Source organism: Leptonychotes weddellii, chromosome 3 (genome assembly GCF_054177405.1).
Source record: "Leptonychotes weddellii isolate Sample4059 chromosome 3, ASM5417740v2, whole genome shotgun sequence".
NCBI lineage: Eukaryota > Metazoa > Chordata > Mammalia > Carnivora > Phocidae > Leptonychotes > Leptonychotes weddellii.
Window position 1 is genome coordinate 6937587 of NC_138371.1, and position 20971 is coordinate 6958557.

Below are 20971 nucleotides of genomic sequence, written 5' to 3' on the forward strand. Positions count from 1 at the left end.
CAGGGTCTGCTTCTATTTACGCACAGGGGTGCAGGTGGGGGCCGTCTTCAACAACAGTTGAGTATTTTAGGCTCTTGCAGGAAGCTGTAACCCTCCCAAGGTTCCAGCTGCATTTGAAGGCCACTGGAACACATGGAGAGAGGCAGTTATTTTCCTAAGAGCCAGACTCAAAGGGTGGCTTGAGAAAGTGTTTTAAGTAACATTTTCCCCCTAAAATGTTGAAAGACTCATTAATTACATTAATACATTAATTAATAAAATAGGTGAGGGCATAAAATAAAAAATAGTTCTCCCCTTCACTGGTGCACCATGTATGCTTAAATTACAAATGTCCACGCAACAGCTTATACTATTGTTAACATCCCAAGTAGACTTAATTCAAAATTTATTGAATACTATATTCAAGACCCTGAGACAATGTGGAGAGAGATGATGACCAAGCTCAGCCCTTGTTTATGAAGTAAACTATGAAGGATGCTGTAAGTGAGGATACAGCTGACTTTCAACTGGGGGCACTAGGAAAGGCTCCACAGACAGCGTCTGACCTGGTCCTTGTGGAGGAGAAAAACTTGCCGATAAATCAGAAGGGAAATACAGGCAAAGAACACCATGTAAACAAGAGTGCTTAAGAGGGCAAATACTCTCCTCCCATCATGCTGTAACTCTGCTTAGGGTAAGAGATAGAAGGGGCGGGAGACAAGGCTGGCAAAGCCCTCCGAGGCCAGACCCTTTTCATGAATGTCACTGTAATTTCACTTCTAGAACAGCTGTTTTTCTGTTGGGGGAAGGGAGACAAAAGGCTTATTACATTTATCCTAAACTTTCACCCACTCATTCAACAAAATTTCTTGAAGACTCACATGGCAGGCACTATGCTAAGTGATGGGGACACAATGGAAAGTAATAATAGTCTGCCCTCACAGAGCATAGTGTCTAGTGAAGGGAAGACACTCCAAATAAATCAAGTCCATTCACTCAAGTTAGATTTTTTAAAAATTCATTTTCTCATTCCAGGCACTGCTTTCTGACCTAAGGTTTGTTTTGGTTTTCCCCCTCAATTGCTATTCTTCTATCATGCCTTCCAGTTCAGTGAATGATTACAACCTCTATACCACAGTATAGAGATAAGAATGCCTTCTGCTCTCAAAGGACCTTTAAGTACAGAGCATGTAGAGAGTCTAACGCTGGGCTCAAAGGAAAGAGCTTGCTCAGGGCTCTGTCTAGGCTCTATTTAAAAGAATAGATATTAAAGATTCTACTCTTGATCCTCTATCCCAAACATCCTGATATATAAAAGCATACAGGGAAAGACAGAAGTCTTGTTCAAGAAAAACATTTGCAGTTTGAGTGGAGCATACTCTTAGGAAATGGACCTCAGGAATAGACTCCCTTGGGAGTGCAAATCGTACTGAGGAAAAAGAAACTCTAACAGAATTCCACAGAAGACCAGAGTCCACCCCACAGCCTGATGAAAGAAGCTGTCAGTAAAGCATGTCAAGAAATGGTCTTTTTTTTTTTTTTAACACAACATAATGGGTTTATATTTAATTTTTAGTACTTCTCATCATGGAGATGTTACTAAGTTAATACAAAGGTTTGTTTTTTTTTTTAACATTAAATCTCTTCTCCATTTCAATGTCAATATATTTTTTTACATTAAATTACATATTGTCTCCATCTTAACATTAGATATTTTTCTTACCCCCACCAAGAAATAAAAATTTTATTTCTGACTGACTGTATTTGATATCTAAGTACAATATTAAGTTGGGAGTTAACAAACAAAAATCTAATAAAAATATGGAGAAAAGACTCCTCAGTGATGGAGGAACTGGCAGTTTCCTAGGATTCTGGGTAAGGGTTTTCCTCTTCCTATTTCATGCGCTTTGAGAATTCCGAGAAACTATGAAATAATATGTAAATTTCAGTCATCTGTCTTCTCTTTCCTCTAACTAGCATATATGAATTATAGACTGCTTTTTCATTGCATTATTTGTTGTGAAGAAAACTTTTTTTTTCCCATTTAACAAATATTAATTTGTTCCCATTTACAGGGAGACAAGAATGTGAAAATACCCTCTTTCTTGGGAACCTTTAGACATTAAAGCTCAGTTTTTAACCTCAATAACACAAAGGTTTTCCAGGCAAGGTTTGATAGCGAAGGCCCATCACAGTCACATTTGTCCATTCCTCTTTCGTGCATATACCCCCAAACAAGCGCAAATGCCTGTAATGCTGAGAGCCACACCTAACAAGAGAGCGACTGCATCTCCAGCTTCTACTGCTTCAACAACAGGCAGCACCAAAAGCAGTGAGATGAGGACCAAGAGCAACTGTGTTGAAACTGAGGTCATGATGTTGGGATCTTCAGGTATCTTGATCTTGAAGGCTGAAGGTTTCAAAAAAAGGATTTATGTATAATTCTACCTGATTTGAAACAGCCACTTCCTGCAGTTCCGGATACCTGAGGCTAAGAGGTTCCATGTGACAGAGCCTTCCTGGAAGCAGCCAGTAGAGGAATGGCAAAGAGGGGGGTTCTCCAAACTACCAAGAAATGGTCTTTTAACTAAAAGAGACTTCCAGCAAGATTTTGTCTTACTCACCTGTAAAATCCAGGACTTCCATTTCCACATTTTTATGACAATCACCTAATCTACTCCAATCCCTCATCGCTCATCTTCCTCCTCAACCCTTTCCTAGACCTGGAACTTGATCAGTAAGGCTCCTACATGCTCCACCCTCTCTCTGAACGCTCCTGTGCTCCTTGACCTAACTGAAACCTGGTTGTCCCCTTGATATGATCACTTCCCTTGAAGTGCTCTCAAAGGGAGTCTATTTTATCTCCCCTAGACCATGTGTCTCAGGGACCAGAAGAAGAAGGTTCCCCCAGGCTGCCCCATTGTAACTTAAAAATATTTTTTTTCCTCCATTCTTGATCAAAATCTAGATCCTCTGAAGATCATGTCATTAGCTCCTGCTATACCTCCTCAGTGCTTTCACTTCAAACCTTTCCACTAATGTTTTGACTCGTGGCTCAGTGTCTTCCTCTGCATCGCCATTCCTATAAACACTCATGGAGCTTTGCATCCACATGGTTGACCAGACAACCCTAGCCGGCCACTCCAGCCACCTTTTCCTCCACCCACCCTAACCACTATCCCCCATGTTCACTGCTGTCTCCTGGCACCATTGCTAATGATACCAACTCCAAACATGAGAACTCAAATATCACACTTTCTGATCACAATCTTCTATCCTTCCATCTCACTTTAGGTAAAAACCCCACTTCAACAATTCTTTGTCTTCACTAAGACTTCCAACCCATGGACCTGACCACATTTTGTCCCCACACTATGTTTAGTCACTTCCTTGGCCACTTAGTTGCCATGGCCTGTCATTACCTCCTGCCCTTGCAAACCCTGAGTCTTGGGCCACTCTCCCTCTTCTATTCAACTAGCAAGCCCTCACTCTCAGTTAATCCCAACTATCTGCCTTCTCCACGCTCACACCCAAGGAGCTGAATGTTACTGTAGAAAAATACCACACAACGGGGCTAATAAGCCTAACTTGGCAATCACAAACATGTTTTATTTAGCTTACAGGATGTTTGAGAATACTTAAAGCAAAGGAATTTCACACATAAATATGTATTTCCACATTTTCTTTAAAAACTAGCTAACCCTCCATGGCAGCAACCACCTGAGTTGAATAACAAACGTTTCTCTTATAGCAATAAAAAAAAAAAATCTCAAATAACACTTATATAAGTATACTACATGTTACACGCTGTTTTAAGAGCTTTATATCCATCAACTAATTTAACCCTCAAATCAATCCTATGAGGTAGGTACTACTGTTCTCCCTTTTACCAATGAGAACACCGAGGTGCTGAGAGGTGCCCACCTGTGCACCACATTCAAGCCCAGCAGTCTGGTTCCAGAGTCCTCACTCGTAACTGCCTCGACTGCCTCTGCTTGCCACAGTCATCACCAGGGCCTCTTTGCTCATTTATGCCATCTGCTCCCTTCCCCCAGCACCCCAGCACCACCTTCCAGGCCTCTGTCTTCCCTGTCTCGGTTAATGGCAACATCATCCATCTAGTGGCTTGACTCAAAACTTAGGAGTCCTGCTTTATTCCTCCCTTTGCCTCACTTTCACATTTAAGCCATCAGCTTCCTGCCAGTCCGGCTCCACTGCCGTCCGTTCCCCACCAATTCCCTGCCACCACCCTTCTCTCCTTGCCCCGTTTACTCTAATGGCCTTCCACATTCTCACCCAGCTTCCACTTGAGTCTATTCACCTCACAACTGCCAGAGAGATGTTTTTAAAGCATAAAATACATCATGCCCTCTCCCTACTGAAGCTTTTCAGTTTTAATAAAATCCAACTCTCCAACACAGCCTTGCTGTGGCGGCTGCCTGACTCTCCAGCTTATTCCCGTATCGTAATTCCCTTTGCTCGCTATGTCCAACAGCTCCCTTCATGTTCCTCAAAAACACCAAGCTTTTTTTCTGCCTGCCATTCTTCCACTAGCTGGTCTCTCTGCCTATGATGTTCTTTGCCTAATTCTCCTGAGAGCTGACTCATTTTCACCCTTCAAATCTCAGCTCAGAAATCACCTGCTCAGAGCAGGTAACCACCCCATGTAAAGTGGCTTTCTCTAATTCTTCATTTTTCATCTTTCCTACTTCCCTAGCAGCACTCAGCACATGCTGTAATTCCCTCTTTATGTCTTTGGTTGTGTTTGCTCGTCTCCCCCAGTGAATCACCTATCTCACTCACTGGTATATGCCTGGCACTTAGTAGATAGTCAAGAAACATGAGCTAATTAACGAATGCTACAGAGCTGAAGCTCTCCCACCAGCCCTGCCAGTAATTTTATGAAGACCATCTGTGCCTTCCGAATGGCTGGGCAGTCCACTGTAATGTCACCTCTATTCTTCTCTTTAATTCATATCCAAATGTTCTCCAGCTGATTTCAGTCTTAATAAATGGTGACGGTCCTAGAAACTAACCCATCCTATCCTATCTTCCTGGACTAGGAATTCTTGTAAGGTCCAATAACAACTTTACACCAATATTCTATTTTAGGGGGAACTCTGATATCATGCCTCAGGTGCTCTGGGGGATCAACCTGAGCCACCTTCAGCCAAAGCATCACCTGAGATCAGGAAACCAGCCAATTCTGCCATCATACCCATGTTACTCTGGTCATCACCCCAAACCTGAGTCCCCTCCAGGCCTATCCCATACTTTCATTTCTTCCAACACCTCCTATAACAACCTCCTATACTGCATCTATGGAGAAAGGATGTATGTATGATGTGAGAACTTGTTTACAAAAAAAAATTTTTTTTTCAAAATTACATGTACATGATCATGTGTTACTGCTGGTCCGTTCAAAGACAGGAAAGAGATTCCTTTGGTCACTATGGATTCCTCATTCCCACATAGGGCAAAACACCAATGAAATGTCAAATTATTGTTCAAAGTACTGAAAACAAAATAAAAGTATTATTCTACTCTTATTTTTAAAATATCTCCTTAATATCTCTCAATAAAAGTTTCTTCTCTGGATGGGAAGAAAAAAAGGGATGTCACAATATACTTAAATTTGAATATAAAAGTTAACAAATACTTTCAAGTGTATCTAATAAGTTTACTTTTCTACAACAACATCTAAATAGCTTTTCTTGTCTAGCTTTTTATCTTACCCATCAAAGCCTGAACACATAAAGTTCATATCAGAAAGCAGATGGACTCTGTTTCCCTGCCTATGAAAATCTTATTTACAGTGTTGTATATTTCACACGGTGACCTCATATCTGGAACCCATTCCTCTCCCCATCTGCAAAGAACAACTGTTCTCATCTGTGGGGGGAGGCTCTGGCTGCAGAGTCTCATGATGTCACAAGCCAGGAGGAATCACTTACAAACTCCTGGGAAAGAGAGTTGTTATATTGATCAACTTTTTGTTTTGTTTTAATACCAGCAAAGAGTTGGTTCAAAAGTAAAAATTAATAGGAAGGAGCAAAAACTGTATCATTCCAGAATATTTTCCTCATCCTATCTCTATAAATTCTATAACCAAAATTATAAGCAATTTTTCTTCCAAGTTACAAGAGTTTCCCTCACCCTTCTTCAAAAGACAGTACCCTGATCCTTTATTCACTCAGTAAATAAATATTTATTCAATATAAACTTATTACATATCAATCAAATGTCACACACTGGGCTAATTTGTGGGAATAAGATACAACCCTCCCCACAAGAATGTGAATGATCTATTTGAGGAAACATAAATACCAAGAAATGGTAATAAGCTTAGAATAAAGGATAAACAACGAAGTCAGATTCAAGAAAATAGTCATGGCCAATTCTAATTGGAGAATTAAAATAAGGCTTCTCAAAGGGGTAACATTTAGGTAGGGACTTAAAGTTCAAGCACAATTACATCAAGATAATGGAAGAAAACATTCCAAGCACTAGGAACAGTGTGTACAGAGTCATGGAAAAAGCAAAGAGCAGAGTTTTTACAGGAAAGGTCTTAAAGATCAGGGTGACTAGAGCAGCATGTACCTGAAGAAGAGTGGCAGGAAATGAAAATGGGAAAAGCACAAAGGGTCCTCATACATGAAACAAGATGAAGGCCAAGAAACTTGTAGATAAAATGGAGTTCAGTAAGTGGATTGAAGGATAAAGAGCAAATGAACGGATTAATGAAGGGACAAATGTCCAAATGCGGCTTCAACTGTCCTAAGAGAGGCCTTGTCAAGGAAATCCAAGAGAAGTTAAAAAAAAAAAAAAAGGGGGGGTGGCTAATGGTACCTCTAAAATCAGAAAGATCAACTCGTTTGTTAAAAAGTTTTCCATTCGGGCACCTGGGTGGCTCAGTTGGTTAAGCGACTGCCTTCGGCTCAGGTCGTGATCCTGGAGTCCCGGGATCGAGTCCCGCATCAGGCTCCCTGCTCGGCGGGGAGCCTGCTTCTCCCTCTGACCCTCCCCCCTCTCATGTGCTCTCTCATTCTCTCTCTCTCAAATAAATAAATAAAATCTTTAAAAAAAAAAAAGTTTTCCATTCAAGAGTCAATAAAAACACTAATGCAAAAAGACATGAGCACCCCATGTTCACTGCATCATTATTTATAATAGACAAGTTATGAAAACAACCTAAATGTCCACTGAAGGAGGAATGCATAAAGAAATTGTGGTATACATACACATACACACACACACACACACACACACAAAATGGAATATTACTCAGCAAAAAAAAAAAAAAGGATGATATCTTGCCATTTGTGACCACATGGATGGACCTCAAAGACATTATGCTATGTGAAACAGGTCAAACAGAGAAAGACAAATACTGTTGGGTCTCTTATATGTGGAATCTTAAAAAACAAAACAAAAAAACCCTCAGAGATAGACTGGTGGTTGCCAGAGGAGGCGGGGATACAGGGCAAAGGCAGAGGGTAGATGAAGGGGGTCAAAAGGTTACAATCAAACAAAAAAAAGAATCTACATTAATCATATGTGCACTTGACCACAGGTAAATACAAAAAGGTGATTAAAAAGGAAAAGAAGATGACAGTATCTGTTCACTGGCTGGATCTTAAGCCAAAACAAATATAGAAGCTGGGCTCTCAGAATGAGAGAAATGAGAGAATGTGTTCAGAATGGAACACAACCAACATTTTCAAGTAAGCCAGGTAACACATGGCAATGCCTCTAAATACCAATCCAATAATTATAAAATACACTTAATTCAAAGAATATGTGCCCCTACCTCACTCTCCATCTCATCATCACCTACTTCCTGCCTCATATTTCATGCCTAAGGAGACCAAAGCTGCCTTACTCCACACTGTTTCACAAGTCACATTTTCATCGGTGCTACAACTCTCTACCTCCTTCTCACACACATATCACCCATGTAATAGGGCCCAACTAGTCATCCTTCAATATCCACCAAGAAGTCACCTCCTCCAGGCTCCCAGTTCCCCCCACCACCCTCCCATACAGCCTGCTAACACTTTTATTTGAGCACTTACTGTTTATCCCCAAATCATCCATTCACATGACTGCCTGCCCGCACTGGGCTGGGAACTCAAAGAACAGAAAACTGGTCCCATCCGCCTTCGTCTCGAGAGCATCCAGACATGGATGCTCCCAACCATGAACTGTTCCCGGCTCACAGTAGATGCTCAACAAACTTTTGCTGAGCCAAACCACTGACCTAGCTTGTAAAAGTATTCTGTAAACTATAAAGCACTCAACAAATATTGTCTGGTGCTGTTTAGTGGTTCCTTTTCAAGCCTAGTCTCCATCATTTAGCATCCACGTGCTCCAGGCAAACTGAACTCTCAATGCTCCTTACAGCCAAACCCTATTGCCCACTTCTGTCTTAGTAGCGCACACTGGTCTCTCCATCTGTAAAGCTCTTTCTCTTACCTTCACTTGTTCCAACTGTGCCAATTCATGGCCTGGTCCAAATATATCCCTTCCAATAAAACATTCCTAGACAAAAAAAACCAAAAAACTCCTAGACAACCCTAACTTTAAGTAATGGCTCCTTCCTCTCAAATCTCAGAGCACTTGGTCTGTCTGTCTTGTGCCGCTTACCGCCCCGAACCGCACTGTAGGTGTAGAAGTGGGAAGTCCTGTGCCTGCTCTCACATCATGTCCCTCAAGCACACAATATAGAACAATAAACAGTTTAATGAGCAATAGATTACTTCTGATTCCACGTAGTCAAGGAATAGCCGCCTCTTATGTTTTAAGCACCTGGATAAGTGTTCCTCTCTTCAAGCCGTCTGAGACATCCTCCTTGGACATGTAGGTTTCAAATATGCTCTTTTTCTTCCCTCGTATGGATTTGTTCTTTGACTTTTTGTCACCTGGCGAAGCACCAACACCATGTGGGCCAACCACAGAGGACACACCTAGAAACATGAGGCAGCAATCAACTCTTTCCTCAACCAAACATCTCTGTATTTTTAAACTGGAGACATTTTACCTTTTTTTTTTTAATGTAGAAAGACTAATAAAAGAATGAAATGCTCGGATAATGATTTCAAAGAGTCACAAAAAGGAAAGAATGAGTAAGGAAACATGAATAAAATGTACAGAGATGAGACTTAAGTTTTAAATCAGCACCACAACATGCACAGAACATAATCTGAATAATGGGTTCAATATGCTTTGCTGTTTATAGACCCAAACTTTTTAAAATAGGAATTACTAAAAGATTGTCTCTTTTCTGGAGGAAACCAAACAGCTGGACTCAATATAACAATACATTAAGACAACAAGAAACCACACTTAATTCTAGAATAAATAACATGGAAGAATAACAGGTCACCAAAAGAACTATAGTGTCCCTCAGCCCTAAGATCCGCCCTGCGCCTCCATTCCACTGTTACTTCATTTCAGGTCTCCAGTTGCTAGAATAGACTCCATTTTCCTTTTGCTACCTCTGGGGGTCCCCAGGGGCCGGAGGTTCAGCCTGCAGTCAGGATGGCTCATTACTGGTTCCAAGGTCGCCTCTTCTCTCCAGATCCAGAGGGGGCCTCCACTGCTCAGCTCAGAGTTCTTCCTGCCTTGTGTAGCTCAGTCGTCACTAGCTGAAATCAAAGAGAGATAAGTGACTGACGAGCAGTTAACCTGTAGCCTCCTCTGTGCTCTCAGAAATGTGGTACGCGCGTGATAAAAACATCAGAGGGGCAGGGGGGCCTCCTGGGTCCCAGTGTCACTTTCTCCTAGGCAGTTAGGCAAGCACACCATCTGTCCTCAGTTTCTTTTCAAGGTATCGCTAGCCTGTTTGTCTGGGCCACTTCAACTAAAAACCTCCACAAACAGGGCAATGAGGTGGGGATGAAAGAGTTCTGCAGTTCCATTCGGCTTCTGAAATGGTAAGAGCGGGAAGGAATAGAATTTTGAAAAAAGGTATAAAGATCTGGAATCTCAAGGCTATAATGAAATAGGTACTAAAGTAGGACTCAAAAGATGCAGCACTTACTAAGTTTCATGTCGGACAAATGACGTTCATCTATGAAACCAAGTAAATTAATTCCTTTGCAATCCATCAACAAAACCTAATTCACTGCCACAACCGGATATCCAAAACTATGCAGGGAACCCCAGGTGGTTCACTAGCTTTCAAAAAATGGCAACACTGCAGTTAGACATCTATTTCCCTACTCTTACCTGACATCACTTCAAACCAATCATCTGTCCGCAAGCTCAAGGCAGCTGCTTCTAAGGAATATACGGCAGCTGCCTGGATCAGTAGACTGGAATCCAGGGCCCTGGAGCTGGCCCCTGGCCTTCCACCTGGATACTGAACACATCAACACAACTTCTACTTTCTACTCTCAGCTGGCCACCAGCCCAGGGATTCAAGCCTATACTTTGGTGGGCAGGCTTCTTTCCCATAAAATGGATCAAGATGTCATTCTCAACACTAGCTTCCATTTCCTTCAAATTTCCCACAAACATCCTTCACTGAAATGACATCATTTTTCTTTAAAGTGAAATTAATACTAACTCAGGAAAAGAGAAGCTACAAAGACAAAGGGTAATAGGCCACTTAGCAATACACAAAGAGATTCAGGGATAAAGTAAAAAAAAAAAAAAAAAAAAAAAAAATGCAAGAAGGGAGAGAAACAGATGGTCTTAGATAAACAACAAGGTAATAGGAAGGGCACACAGAGGAGGAGGCCAGACTCTCTGATCATTTAATTCAGAAGGCATTCATCCACTTATTAATTCAACAAATACTCGGACAAAGTACTATACTAGGCACAATGAAAAACACAAAAGCTAATTAGAGTTATAAAAATCATGTTGAAATAACAATACAAGTTGGGAAGTGATAGCACTCTATTTTTTTAAGTATGGGTAAATGTTCTTATGATGGAAGAAAGTATCTCTGGGTCAGGAAATCTGAGAGAACTTCAGGAAAGATGCGAAGGAAGAATTGAGAATGTGAGAAAAGAATGCTGCTGGCAAAGGAAACAAAAGTAGAGACACAAACAGAAAAACACAGGCAGGTTCTTACAACATTAATTCCATTTGGAGAGAGTCCAGTATGAAGGGAGGCAGTGGCAAGGAAAATAAAACAAGTTGGAAGGTCTAGAAAACCAGCCCGTTTTTCAAAGGCAGTAGGGAATTTCTGAAGCATGAATGAGCAGAAGAGAAGAACAACAGATCAGAATTGTGTTTCAGGAAAAATGAACCTGGCACAGGATTCAGAGTCATCTGGAATTGAGAAAGCGGCAGCTGCACCTTAGGAAAGAACCAGAACAGACAGGGAGAAAGGAAGGAAGGCCCAAACTAGAGCTGAACAAGCACATACTGAAAAGAAGAAACCCATGACATGGTATTATTACTACAGGACAAACTGGCCCCAACTTGGCAGCCAGGCAGATCTGGAATCTCGAGAGCAAGAAGGTGGGAAATGTTCGAGATTTCAAGCAAGGAGACTGGGAGATTATAACATCACTGAGTTAAAGATAATGAATTCCACTTAGGGTGTTCCCTGTCTTTACGTGAACACACACCTCTACATACACCTGTACACATGGAAATGTGCCTCTGTGTGTACCTCTAACCCAAATACTTGGAAACTAGAGCATAACTTAGATAAATTAGCCATCCATTTGCATAAAAATGGTAACCCAGAGTTTTCTAGAATGGACAAGACTGCCAAGAAAGGCTAAACTGATACAGAAGGGGCCCAGGACAAAATCTGGGTTAGGGCAACTTTTAGGAAATGCAAAGAAGAAGTAGAAAATATAACAAAGAAGCTAACAAAGATGTAGGAAAAGAACCAACACAGTCAAATGTTAAGAAAACAAGGGAGAAAATAATTTCCAAAGGAGAACGAGTTAATGATCATGCTTGACAACCACTACTGAGTAAGACTGTATTGTAATTTGTATTCATGGCAGTAATTGTAAATTGTATTCATGGCAGCCTTGGGTAAGGTGTAGGGTTGGGGGCAAGCTGCAGCAGGAAAAAGACAATACAAAAACAAAAGCCAGAATTGAAAATGGGTGCTTTGTATCAAGTCCTGATGCAGGCAAGAGCTCAAAACTGACTGCCAGTTAAGTGAAATGAAGACCAGGATCTCAACTCAAATGTCTCAAGATCAGCTGCATCTCTAACTTTCCTTCACAGCAAATACCCCCCAGTTGATGTAATTCATACCTAACTTGTCTCTCTAGCTCAGGAGGACAAGGAACATTTGGTTGGGTTCATTGTTATAACCCCAGTGACTCCTATAGTACCTGGGGTGGAATATGTGTTCATTATTCACTCCTTAAATGAGTAGATGAGTTTATTTTCATGAATAAGCAGTGAGAACACCTAAGCAGAGCAGGGTCATTCAGAGAAATTACACTAAAAACAAGTCAGCAAAGAACAGGAAAAGAACACAGGACCCAGGAAACAAAGTTGGCAAGAGTCAGCCAAATAGCTGGGCAGAGAATCAGCTTGCCTTTGGGTATCAAAGTACTGGAAGGAGATGGAAAGATTCCAAACAGAGAAGATACAAAGCAGAAGATGAATGAACAAGCAACCTTCCCAGCAACATGGGTCTAAAGGCCCATTAACCCAAGAGAAATCCTGGGCCCCCCTACCTTAACACACTGAAAGGACAAGTCAATTTCTAATCCTCATCAGCTTTCAGAATGAGGGACACTGATGTACTGGTTCCTTGAGAGGGTGTCTTATCATGGAAATAGCTGTATATTTTGAAGAGTTGGGCTGGGGTGAGGATGAACAGGCAGTAATGATTAACAGTGTCCCATGGTACAAAAAGGCAGGAATGAAGCAGAATGGGGGGAAAGGCACTAGACTTGAGAAGGAGTAAATCTGAAGAAATAATCTAGGTGAAAGAAGCGGTGTCTTGAGACCCTTTATATTCCCCAAACCTAGCACAATGCATAGCGCAGAGCAGTTGCTCAAAACTTGAATAAATGAAGCCTATTTGGAACAGAAATAGAAACAGCTTACAATGAATACCCACTATGAGAAATTTAAGCAGGGCCAGGACTAGTGTGAGGCAAGCCAGGCACCTAGGATGCAAAATTCTTAAAAGCAAAACCATGCAAGTACCAACCCTGCATCCTGCACTTGCAGGACTTTGAGAGAGACTCCTGAAATGTTTATGCCCTAAGCATCTCACTTGCCTTACCCTATATCTCAGCCCTGATAAGAAGCAAGAGCAGATGAAATTTATGGACCTGGGCAGTAAAGAAAACCCAAGGAGATAAAATCAAAAGAAAAGTTTAAAAACAGAAAAGGTTGAGCCTATTCAGAAGCTAAGATGGAGCCAACAGAAAGCAAGACATGGTAAAAACAAATGAAAGAACACACTATTGATGGAATAAATTTTAAAAAAGTTTAAAATAAACCTCACTGAAATTAAAGAAATAAACAATTTATACTACAAATAATTGAGAAACACATGAAATAGTCAACAAGTTGTATTAAGACACTACTTAACCAAACGGCCAATACAGTGTACTTTATAACACGTTCTAAAATAAAATTCAGTTTGAGTAAAATTTAAATGTTTAAAAATGAGGGAGACAGGGGCGCCTGGGTGGCTCAGTCGGTTGGGCGTCTGCCTTCAGCTCAGGTCATGTTCCTGGGGTCCCTGCTCAGTGGGGAATCTGCTTCTCCCTCTCCCTCTGCTGCTCCCCCTGCTTGTGCTTTCTCTTGCTCTCTCTTTCCCACTCTCTGTCAAATAAATAAATAAAATCTTTAAAAAAAAAATGAGGGAGGCAGAGGGGTGCCTGGGTGGCTCAGTCGGTTAAGCGCCTGACTCTTGATTTTGGCTCAGGTCTCGATCTCAGGGTGGTGAGATCAAGCCCCAAGTCGGGTTCTGCACTGACCATGGAGTCTGCTTAAGATTCTCTCTCTTCCCCTGCTCGGCAGGGAGCCTGCTTCTCCCTCTGACCCTCCCCTCTCTCATGTGCTCTCTCTCTCTCATTCTCTCTGTCTCAAATAAATAAAATCTTAAAAAAAAAAAAAAAAGATTCTCTCTCTTCCTCTCCCCCTCCCCCACCACCCACCGCACATACTCACACACACACACATGCTCTCTAAAAAAAGAAAAAATGTGCATGTGTATGTGTGTGTGTATGTATGAGAGAGACAGAGGAAGAGAGAAGACGGGAAATGATGCCCAGAATGGTTGAATAAGGAATATGATAAATATTATCCCCTAGAACAAAAATAACAATAAAACTGGATAAAATTATCAAAACCAACTATTCAAGAATCAGGATATTGACCAAAGACATACAAAAAATTGAGATGTGTTTACTCAAGAAAATCTACTGAATCTTGTTAAGAACAAAGGAAGTGTGTGGTGGCTTAACCTGGAGCTCCCACCACCCCACACACGCTCCCAATCCCTTGGTATGAAAGTCCCACCAGGGCAGAGCAAGCTGTGAAGACTGGCAGTTCCACTTACCAGAAGGAACTAAATTTCTTTGGAACAGAGCAAGAAGAATTCCATGCCCAGGGGCATTTTCAAAAACAATAATGATTCCAGGCACAAAAAAAAAATTAGAAGGCCAATATCACAACTAGCCTGAATCTGCAATACTAGTTAGGGCAAGCTACAAATCAGGAAATCAACCAGAAATTTAACAGGGAGAATTAGAAATGAGACAACCAAAGTGGGCCTTGACAAGAATCTACTTTTTCCTGCTATGTGCATGCACAAGACTTTAAACATGCAGGAAAGAAATGAGAAGGCCCTAAAGAGCTACTCATCCCTGGATAAATGTGAGCCCTGCAAATGCAGAAAGCAAAAGCCTGGGCTGACGTGTAAATTGTGTGAACTTGAATGCATTCCCCCAAGTCTCATGAGAACCACTGACAGAGGATGGGGGCCTCACTGTTTCAGAGTTTAAACACAGCCTCTGAGAATCATAGGCTGACCATTAAGATATGCTGACCCAAGGGCAACTACAAGAAAGTTAGACTTAAAAATAAAAACAAGAAAGGAAGAACTAGCAGAGACATCAGCATCCACACACTGTGGGAGAAACAGACTCCAAAGAATAAGTCCAGACAAGTCACTACACAAACAAAAAGAACAACCAGCTCCAGGGGAAAAGGAATCAGAATGCCAAATATATTATCAAAAATGTCCAGGTTTCAACAAACGTGCACCCTGTCCCTCAAATAAATAAATGATTTTTTACAAAATAATAAAAAGAAAATTTAAAAAAGAAAAGAGAATATCAATAGACAGAAATTATTGTTTTAAAAAAGTACATTCCAGGGCACCTGGCTGGCTCAGTCATTAAGCATCTGCCTTCAGTTCAGATCATGATCTCAGGGTCCTGGGATGGAGCCCCGCATAGGGCTCTCTGCTCGGTGGGGGAGAGTCTGCTTCTCCCTCTCCCACTCCCCTGCTTGTGTTCCCTCTCTCACTGTGTCTCTCTCTGTCAAATAAATAAACAAAATCTTTAAAAAAAAAAAAAGTACATTCCAAGTTGAAAGACAGAACTATAATGAAAAATTCACTAGAAGAGTTCAATAGCAGATCTGAGTTGGCATAAAAAGAATCAATAAACCTGAAAACAAAAATGATCAATAAGATGATCCAATATAAAGAAAGGAAGAAAAGAAATATGAAGTAAAATTATTTTTTAAAAATCCAATTTAAAAACTTGTGATAAAGAGCCTGGCTCCATTTTTCAATGTTTGACTACCAACCTATTTTAAGCCTTACCTCCCTTTTCCCCTTTGATCCATCTGTACAGCTTGATAAGACAGTCCATATGCCCCCCAACCTTTGGCCCCAGTGGGAAATTCGAATTTCACAAATCCCCAGTCTGCACATAGGAACTTCTCTCCAGTCCCCTAGCCATTATAAAGAACTAAGCCATTCCTTCTGCATCACTCAAGCCAGGCCAGACATGCCTGTACCCACCCTACTCTGCCAAGGAGTCTCTTAGGTGAGTAATAAGTTCTCTCTCAAATTCTCCTGTTATAGAGGATGCAATCAATATACATCCTACTAATTGGGAAGGGGTCCATTCTACCTCCACAAGGTGACCACAGAACAGGAGTGAAAGAGGGCACCTCTTTCCTAACCTTACAGAAAAGAATTATAAGGGAATACAATAAACAACTTTTAGGCCAACGAGATAACTGAGATGAAATGGACAAATTCCTAGAAAGACACAAATCACTGAAGCTGACTTAAAAAAAAATAGAAAACTTAAATAGATATATAACAAGAAAATTATATTAGTAATTTTAAATCTTCTAATAAAGAAAGCTAAGGTAAATTCTACCAAACATTGAAAGAAAAAATAATAATAATCCCTCACAAACTCTTCCAGAAAACAGAGAAAATATTTCCCAACTCATTCCACAAGGATAGTATTTCCCAATACCAAAGGCAGAAAAAGACATCATAAGAAAAAAAAATGTTTTAACATATAAAATAATTAGGATTTTTAAATTTCTTGTTTTAGTAATTTGCATCTAGAAAGAAATTTATCAATTTCATCTAAAGTTTCCCTTTTTGAGGAGGTAGAATGTTGCTCAAAATACCCCTGTTATTTTCTTAGTACATATAGTAGTGTTGTCCTTTCTGAAATTATGGAAATTTCTGACATCTGCGCTGTCCTGTATGGTAGCCACAAGCCACATGTGTCTTTTGAGCATTTTAAAGAGTTCTTGTCAGGACTGAAACATTCGAATTTCATCTTTATTCTCATAGGAAATTTTTACAGATTTTAGAATTCTACATTGTCAGTTATTTTCTCTCAGTAATTTGAAGATATTCCATTGTCTTCTGGCCTTCAATGTTTCTGTTGAAGTCAGTCGTTAATCTAATTTTTTATTCTTTGTAAGTGTACTGTTCCCTTTCCCCATCTACAGCAGCTTTTGAAATTTTTCTCTTCATCCTTGGTTTTCTACCAATTTACTACAATATACCAAGGTATGGATTTTTTTTAATCCTGCTTGGTGTAAGCAATAATACTATTATTTGATAGCTTTCATCAGTTATGAAAAGTCTTCAGCCAATCTTGTCCCATAACCCTTCTGCCCCATTCTCTCTAAACACTTTGTATGGAACTTTAATTACACACTTTTGACCTTTCAGTGTCTCTATGTCTTCCTCAATCTCTTCAGTGATTCTTCCACTTCACTAATTATCAGCTCTAATCTTCCATCAAACTCACCCATTAAGTCCCTAATTTCAGTTGTTATGCTTTCAAGTCTAGATTTTCCATTTTTTTCTTTTAAAAGTTTCCAGTTCTCTGCTAAAAATGGTAAATCTTGTCCTTTGTCTCTATGAACAAGGTAAGCATAGCTATATTAAAGTTGCTCCTGAAAACTCCAATAACAGAGGCCCAGATGGATCTAATACTATCTTCTGTTGCTTCTATTTGATTTTGTTCATGTTGTTTGATCATTTGTGCCTGATTTTTTTTATTATGAACTAGAGTTTATATTTCCAAGATTTCTATAGTGATAATTTGAGGCTTAGCATAATGTTACCATGTTCCAAACAGGACTTTCATTTGCTTCTGCCAAGCACCTGAGACAAACATAATAAATTACCTCAATCTGCTTTCAGTGTTTAAATGCATTCAAAGTAGAGATACAGTTTCTGTGAGGGCCTATCTACATCCACTTCAACCTTACTTGTAGATTGTAGCCCTTCAGGATCCCAATCCCAAATAACGGTGGTTCACCAGGACCACACACTCCCCACATTAGCAGGACCTAAATTCCAATCTCTATCTCTCTAGCCCTAAGATAATATCAGGTACACCGCTCAGTTTTTCAGCTTCTCAGTCTTTCAGCTGATCCCTCTAAAAACTAGTAATCATCCATAGGAGACAACCCTAAATACTAGCCTTATTTCCTTAAACCTTTATTCTTCCTAGATACTCACTCTCTTATTACCTCTCAAATACCTTCAACAGATTAGAGTGAGGTTGGCACTTCCAATTATGGCATAGAAGATAGTTGGAAACCAGTCTTTCTTCTGACAACAGTTAGAAAAGCTGGCTTATACCCATCACCAAAAAAAAAAATCTGTTGAATGCTCCTTGCTCAGCACAGAGTATGCTTGAGATTCTCTCTCTTGCCCTCTCCTTCTGCCCCTCCCCCCGCTCACACACTCACTCTCTCTAAAATAAATAAATAAATCTTAAAAAATAGGGCTTTCCATATTCCTAAAGAGGAAAATCTTCATTACTAAAACAATAGCATACTCTCAGTTAATTTTTCCTAGACCCTCTAGAACAGGATGCCACTGACCATATCCTTGGACTACAAAGTCCCTTGACCCTTCAGAACACCACAGTCTCCTGGCTCCTCCAACTCTCCCTGCAATTCTCAAATTTTCTTGCTGACTCCTCTTCTTTCACTTACCTCTTAAGTTTCTGCCATTTGCAAGATCCTATTCTTTTCTTTTTTAAGATTTATTTATTTATATATTTGAGAGAGAGAGAATGAGCGGGAGGGAGAGGGAAAAAGAAATGAAGCAGACTCCATGCTGAGAACAGAGCCTGACGCAGGGCTCGATCCCACGACTGTGAGATCATGACCTGAGCTGAAGCCAAGAGTCAGATGCTTAACCAACTGAGCCACCCAGCCTCTCCAAGATCCTATTCTTTAGCTCATATCACTTCTCTGTTAAAGAATTTTAAATGTATACCTCCAGCCCTGCTCTCTGAAGCTCTTCTTTAACTTTCCAACTTCCTGCTCATTAATATTGGCAAGCACTTTCAATGTAACATGTTTCTAATTCAAGTTATTATTCTCCTCAAACTAGATTTTCCGCCCGCATACTTACTGCATCTGGATTAATGACATCATTATCATCCCTGGGCAGCAAACAGTAGTCATCTAATATTGTTCTCTCCATTAATAAGACTCTATACCAAATTCCATTGCTTCTATCTTCAAAATGTGTCCTAAATAGATTCTCTCCTTTCCAACTTGATCAGCACTGTCTGAAATCAGGCTGTTGCAACAGAATAGCCTAAAGATTACAACAATTTCTTAACAGGTCTCTCAACCACTAATTTTTTTCTTCAATCCATATTTCACACAGGAGGTATCTTATCAAGGGCTTTTTCAAAACCTTTCAGGGTTCCTCACTGCAACTCTGTAATCTAACCTACTGTAATGGTTAATTTTATGTCAACATGACTGGATCACAGAGTCTCCAGATATTTAGCTAAACATTATTTCAGGGTATGTTTGTGTCTGTGAGGTTTCTGGATGAAATTAGCATTAGAATTGGTGGACTCAGTAGACCAGTCCACTCTCCTCAATGTGGGTATGTACCATCCAATCTGTTGAGGGCCTGAATAAAACAAAAAGGCCAAGGAAAGAAGAATTTGGTCCCTCCCGTCTGATCACTTGAGCTGGGACATGGATCTTCTCCTGTTCTCAGCACTCTCAGTTCTCAGACCCTCAGACTGGACTGAAAGCTACATCATTGGTTCCCCTGATTCTTAGATCTTCAGACTCAGAATGAATTACATTACTACCTTTCCAGGGTCTTCAGCTTGCAGACAGCAGATTGTGGAACTTCTCAGCTTCCCTGATTGCATGAACCAATCCCTATAATAAATATGTTCCTATATCTATATCCTATTTGTTCTGTTTCTCTAGAGAACTCTTAACATACCTATTTTTCAGGTCTCATCTCTTACTAAAGGTTTTTTCAGTATCACACTAGGTGAATTCCTAATGAAAATGATAAGATGGGAAAGCCCAAGCTTGGCATCAAAGCCTGAAAAATGACTTAAAAACAAACTGAGTTAACAACTACAAACTCGGGAGGTGGGGGGTAAGAGAAAGAAAGAAAAGAAAAGAACAGTACAGAACAGAACTACGTGAAGACTCTGAAGAGTAAACAAAAGAAACAGATTGGGAGGAGGAGAAATCTAGAGACACAACTGGCACAGAAGTGAGTTTCATGTGTCTGGTTTTTGGTTTTCTGGTTTGGGGGTTTTAGAGGGGGGCACAGCTTTGCCCTAAGGACAGGCCATAGTCAAAGGAGTGGGCAGTACAGGCAGCTGAAACTTCAAGAGAAATCCTACAGACTAGCCAGAAGGAGGGCAAAACAGCTGGCTGCCAAGGGCAATCTAGAATAGGAGAGCTGAAGAAGGGATTCCCCTAATTCTTATCAACACTGTACAAGTCTCGGGCTGACCCCTTAACACCGTAGATATGTAGGAAAGACCCAAAAGAACATCATAAAGCCTTAAAAAATTGAACTGAAATGTGAACCTATGGGAGACAAGACTTACAGTCTGAGCCTAATGTGGCTTGAGGCTAATTGCCAATGAAATTTTTAAAAAATCAACACTCTTCAGTGGAATTTAACAGAATTCAGATTAACTATATCCAAGGTGCAACCCAAAATTATTTGACATACGAAGAACACGGAAAATTTGACCCATTCTAAAGTGAAAAAAATTAATAGATATCAACCTTAAAATGACTCAGAGGTTAAAATTATCAGATAAGCACTTTAAACCAGTTATGATAACTATGCTCATTGAAGGAAAGGAAAAGACACTTGAATGACTGAAGAGAGAGAAAATCTCAACAGAGAAATAAAAATTTCCTTTAAAAATGGAAATCTTGAAAACTTCCAAACTCATTTTATGAGGCATTACCTTGATTCCAAAACCAAAGACCCCATCAAAAAGGAGAATTTCAGACCAATATCCCTGACGAATATGGATGCAAAAATTTTCACCAAAATACTAGCCAATAGGATCCAACAGTACATTAAAAGGATTATTCACCATGACCAAGTGGGATTTATTCCTGGGATGCAAGGCTGGTTCAACATCCACAAATCAATCAATGTGATACATTAATAAAAAAAAGAACAAGAACCATATGATCCTCTCAATAAATGCAGAAAAAGCATTTGACAAAGTACAGCATCCTT

At 40.2% G+C, this 20971-nt stretch overlaps 2 protein-coding genes across 5 annotated transcripts in view; both read right to left on the reverse strand.

Moving 5' to 3' along the window:
- Positions 1-20971, reverse strand: part of LOC102737075 (DIS3-like exonuclease 2) — a 117102-nt gene that overhangs the window by 53058 nt on the left and 43073 nt on the right. For all 4 annotated transcript variants that reach the window (XM_081813392.1, XM_081813393.1, XM_081813390.1 and 1 more), the window contains 2 exons: positions 9477-9626; positions 8788-8945 (listed from right to left, as the gene is read on the reverse strand). In XM_081813392.1, coding sequence (XP_081669518.1) covers positions 8788-8945; positions 9477-9528 — 210 coding nt within the window. In that variant the 5' untranslated portion in view covers positions 9529-9626. The remainder of the gene's footprint in view (positions 1-8787; positions 8946-9476; positions 9627-20971) is intronic.
- On the reverse strand, positions 1680-8781 carry LOC115941253 (small integral membrane protein 30). The gene has a single exon (XM_081813394.1). The coding sequence runs from the start codon at positions 2352-2354 to the stop codon at positions 2175-2177; it is 180 nt and encodes a 59-aa protein (XP_081669520.1). The 5' UTR covers positions 2355-8781; the 3' UTR covers positions 1680-2174.